Genomic DNA, 4,732 nt, shown 5'->3' on the forward strand with positions numbered 1-4,732 from the left:
TCATCTTTCATCCCTTTTTTTTCCTCTGCCAGTGCCGAAAGGGTGATTTTCTTATCAAGCTAATATCCTTCTTTCCCTTGATGCGGGTAGGTACAAATTTTCATTAAAGATCAGAACTTACTCCATATCATCTAGATCATACCGTATCTTTGTCTCTTTCACAAGTACTCTGTCATCCAAATTCTTATCCATATCTATAAACCCTATTTCTCTTTACTTCGTAGCATCTTCTTTCCTATTTTGGAGTAGAGAGTTTTTTTTCAATTATTGGTATATAAACTGGTTCTTTGTCTATACGCATATAAATTATATTTTCCACTACTTCCCAACGTCTTTTGTGTTTGAAATTGGTTTTTCTCCATATACCCTAAATCATATATTTGGCTATGCATAGAGAAAAGGCATTGTGAGCCTATTGAATGGGTGCTCTTTGTTGATATGGTGGTGCATGATGGCTTACAATGGAGTTCTATAACCTTTTTATGTTTTACTTCTAATTAAAATGATCTGTGTTGTAACTTAGTAACCAGATTTTATTTGAGTATTTCAATTGATTGAGTTGTTTCTCAGAGTTATGTTAATGTATATAATTTGGTGGTGATTATTTTTTCTTTTGGTGGTGGTGATTGAGCTGTCATCTGGATGAAGAGATGTGTTGCACAACCTATAAGCCCATTGACTTTCTTATAGAATTACCCCTTATTCTATGTTGGAGCAGTTATTGGCTTGGGAGAAAAAATTCTACAAGAAAGTTAAGGTTAATAATCTTCCTTTTTGCTTACGTAACAATCTAAAACTTTTTCTGTTTTCAATTGATTTAATAAACTATTTGTATAGGAGAGGATTATTGGAGTCTTTGATGAGACTTAGATCAACGGGAATTGGATAAATAGAATTATAGATATGAAATGAGTCATAATCTTACTTGTACTCCATAATAATATAATGGAAAAGTATGAGGAACCAATACTCTTATTATACAATGCATACAATGGGGTGTAATTGAAATTAAAATTTAATTATGGGTTACGAGGATTTAATTGAAATTAAAATTGAATTATGGTTACAACCATTAATTATGAAGATTTGCTAATTTGAATGGTTTAAAAAATTAGGATTCAGTTTGACGTAAACATGAACCATGATCAGTTCTTTTTGAGCGGCGCCGACAGAAGCAAGAACGCAACCCATCTCAGCCGACGTTACTATATCATATTCTCACTGGCTCGTGTGTGATCACCTGAAGTCTCTCCCGGAGAAGTCGAGGTCCGCACCGGTGAACGCCCGAAAGCGCATTCCGAGCGTGTGACTCCTTCTGGCGGCACCGCATCATGTCCTTCCGAGCGTGTGGCTCCTTCCCTGGTCTAGTCGGTTTATTCACCATACAAGATAAAAGAGTTAATAGTGTATCTCATTTGAAACGTCCATCACCGCGTGCTAGTTAGTTGTTGGCGTGTAAGGTGAGAATGGTTTGTTTAATTGATCACCATGGATGCTTATTTATATATGTTTTAGATGTTCATCTTTGCAAGGAGAATATCAATGCGTTAATTAGTCATGGATTAGTAATATGCAAATTAAACCAGCATGTATAGGCAATTTATTTAGTACACCAGACAAGTGGTTAGTTTAGAAATAATCACTTATGATGTGCTTGATGCCTACAGTATAATATTATTAGTTTATTATATTGTTAAATATAATAAAATAAAACTAACTGCATTGGTATTGTTAAGACTTTTCTTGTAAATGTCAGCTGAATAGAATAATAAGAGTTATTCAAGATTAGTTTCGAAATACATGCATGAGTATAAATGATAGATGGCATATGCATTAAAAATGCCACTTTAGTGACATTAGATTCATAAACTAAGTAATGATATAACTGCATGTTGGTTGATATAAGTGCATTAAGAATACCACTTTAGTTACATTCGAAATACATGCATGAGTAGTATAGATGATAGATGTCCAGTTATACATTTGTATCCTTATCTATGGAGTTTTGTGAGGATTTTGGTAAATCTCATTTGCTAGTTGATTATCTAAATAGTTTCTATGAATTTAGTTTTCGGTGTTTTTTTGTGATTATAGGCCATGCCAAGATTGGATGTTACTGAGGTTGGAAGTGAAGAAATGGATATTTGTTACGAGGTTTGGACTCTAGTTTCGTCCTGTATTATAATGCTTGGGACAGTAACCATCCTGAATTTACATCTGTTCGTTTATTTTGCGATTATAGGATATGCCACTTTTGGATCTCTCCTAGGTTGGAAGTGAAGAGATGGATCCTGGTCACCAGGTTTGATCTCAAATTTAATTTTTCGGTGTCTTAAAACTACATGGTTGATTTGAACATTAACGTTTTTGTTTTATTTCTTTTTTGTTTTTTTTTTAAATTTGATACTTAGGTACCGGATCACGATGGCCTTCGGAAAGATGAAATACCTTGTGTTGGAATGCGGTTTGATCAATTGCAAATGGCTCACAAATTCTATGTGACATACGCAAAGAAAGTCGGGTTTGCCACTAAGATACGGACAACAACCTGTGATAAGATCACAAATCAACCCATTAACCAAGCTATTCACTGTAATAGGGATGGGTACCGTGTGTCTCGTGTCAAAGCGTCAACGCGGAAGAACATGATCTCAGTCGCTGGGTGCAAGGCAAGGATATACGTGAAGTTTGACAAGGAGACGCAAGACTGGGTTTTCTTCAAGGTGGAGCTGAGTCACTCGCACCCATGTTCAGCGAGGAAGGCGGTGCACTACCATGAGTATAGGCAGCTGACCATGCATGCGAAGTGCCTGATCGAAGATAATGATGAGGCTGGGATTCGACCAAGCAAGACTTTCCTAGCTTTGGCAAATGAGTCTGGGGGCCCATCTAACCTGGGATACTCAGAAAAGAATTTACGAAACTATATTACAGCTAGGCTCCGAACCAGCAACGTCGACGTCGATGTCAGAGAGATGATGAACTATTTCATGAGAATGCAGGACATCAATCCAAACTTATTCTACGCGGTGAATTTGGACGATCACTGTAAATTTCGGAGTGCAGTATGGGTGGATGCAAGGTATAGGGCGTCGTTCGAATATTATGGAGATGTTGTGTCACTTGATAGCACATACAGCACAAACAAGTATGGAGTAGTTACTGTGGGGTTATTTTTTCTTTCTTTTTTTTTCATAGGTTGGTCGTGATTGACGTTTGTTTTTTGTCGCTGTTTTTGCATGTAGGTATGGATTACCGTTTGCGTCGTTCGTCGGTGTCAACCACCATGGTAAGTCGACCATCCTTGGTTGTGTTCTCCTTGGAAATGAGGAAATCCCAAGTTATGAGTGGGTTTTCCGCCAATGGGTCAAGTGCATGAGAACTGCTCCACAGTGGATCATCACCGATCAGTGCAAATCCATTTTTTGTGTAATAAAAAAATGTGTTCCCCGATACACACCACCGGTGGTGCATCTGGCACATTATGAAGAAGTTACCGCACAAGCTTGGAGCTTATCGCCGGTACAGAGAGTTGTATGATGAGTTCAATGATATTGTTTGGAACTCTCGCACCGAGAAGTCATTTGAGGATAACTGGTATGAATTCATAGACGAGCACAACTTACATAACAACACATGGCTGTCAAGTCTGTTAGTGTACAATTATTTTTTGCTCGATAATTGAAATCTTTTTGGTAGGTGGCTTTATATGATTTAATAAGAAGTTTCTTTTTCTTTATGTAGACCTTTTTGATGATCGACGCATGTGGGTCCCAATATACTTCAAGGGTGAATTTTGGGCTTCCATGAGGAGTACGCAAAGGAGTGAGAGCATGCACTCATTCTACGGAAATTTCTTACACAGTCGGACTAGCTTGGTTCAATTTGTTCACGAATATGACAATGTGCTTGGAATTAAGGAGCAAAGGGAACTAGAGGATGACGCAGCAGACTCGAGGGGGTTATCCCTTGTGCAACGACCTCACCTATGGAGAAACAATTTCAGCAGGAGTACACTACATGCGTGTTTAGGGATGTTCAAATAGAGTTTGTCAAGAAGGCTAATTGTAGGGTCTCTGTTGTTGCTGAAGAGGGGCCAGTTGTATGCATGAAGGTTGAAGAGGAAATACTAGTGAATGATACTATAAGTTGCGTTCCGTACGACGTCCACTTCGATCGATCCACGCAGGAGGTTCGTTGTGAGTGCAATCTATTTGAGAGTTCAGGAGTGTTATGCTGTCATTGTCTTGTAGCCTTCCATTATTACAAGGTGTATAAAGTACCTAATCGATATGTTCTCCCTCGTTGGAGTAAGAACATAAAGCGCAAGCATACTTATGTCAAGAGTAGTCACGACGTCAGCCGGTCGGATGAGAGTCATGTTGCATTTATGGGACTATGTGCACACTTCTACAATGTTGCTCAGGATTTTGTAAATGATGACGAAGAAACAGCCTTGCTTCATGCTGCTCTAGAAGAAACAAGAGCTAAGCTGATTGCTCACCGTGCCAAGAAGAGGTCCGAGAGTGTGGCAGACTCCCACAACAATATTGGCTCAACAAGTTCGAATGTTGCCGCTGTGATGGACATCCAAGCCCCATCGAAGGTCAACACAAAGGGCCGGCCAAAGAGTAAGAGGCTCGGTGCTGCCCTGGAGAAGTCATTTAAAAAATCTGCTCGGAGGAGAAACAAGCATGACCCCCCGGTAAATGTGTGTATCAACCTCGACCCA

The 4,732-nt window shown here is 38.9% G+C and overlaps 1 protein-coding gene across 1 annotated transcript; it reads left to right on the top strand.

Annotated features, from left to right (window-relative positions):
* The first annotated feature begins 1,947 nt into the window (after positions 1–1,947).
* LOC112785928 (protein FAR1-RELATED SEQUENCE 5-like) lies at positions 1,948–3,810 on the top strand. Its single transcript, XM_025829352.1, has 6 exons — positions 1,948–2,019; positions 2,095–2,154; positions 2,270–2,302; positions 2,412–3,148; positions 3,246–3,429; positions 3,745–3,810. Exons 1-6 carry the CDS (start codon positions 1,948–1,950, stop codon positions 3,808–3,810), a joined length of 1,152 nt encoding a protein of 383 aa, XP_025685137.1.
* Positions 3,811–4,732: the final 922 nt, after the last annotated feature.

The sequence above is a fragment of the Arachis hypogaea genome, chromosome 20, assembly GCF_003086295.3.
Source record: "Arachis hypogaea cultivar Tifrunner chromosome 20, arahy.Tifrunner.gnm2.J5K5, whole genome shotgun sequence".
Taxonomy (NCBI): domain Eukaryota; kingdom Viridiplantae; phylum Streptophyta; class Magnoliopsida; order Fabales; family Fabaceae; genus Arachis; species Arachis hypogaea.

Excerpts from the sequence above, each read along its gene's own strand:
- LOC112785928 (XM_025829352.1), top strand. The coding sequence starts at position 1,948 with ATGAGTAGTATAGATGATAGATGTCCAGTTATACATTTGTATCCTTAT. Across the intron at positions 2,155-2,269 it reads AAATGGATATTTGTTACGAG|GTTGGAAGTGAAGAGATGGA; the intron begins GTTTGGACTCTA and ends GATCTCTCCTAG. Across the intron at positions 2,303-2,411 it reads AGATGGATCCTGGTCACCAG|GTACCGGATCACGATGGCCT; the intron begins GTTTGATCTCAA and ends TTTGATACTTAG.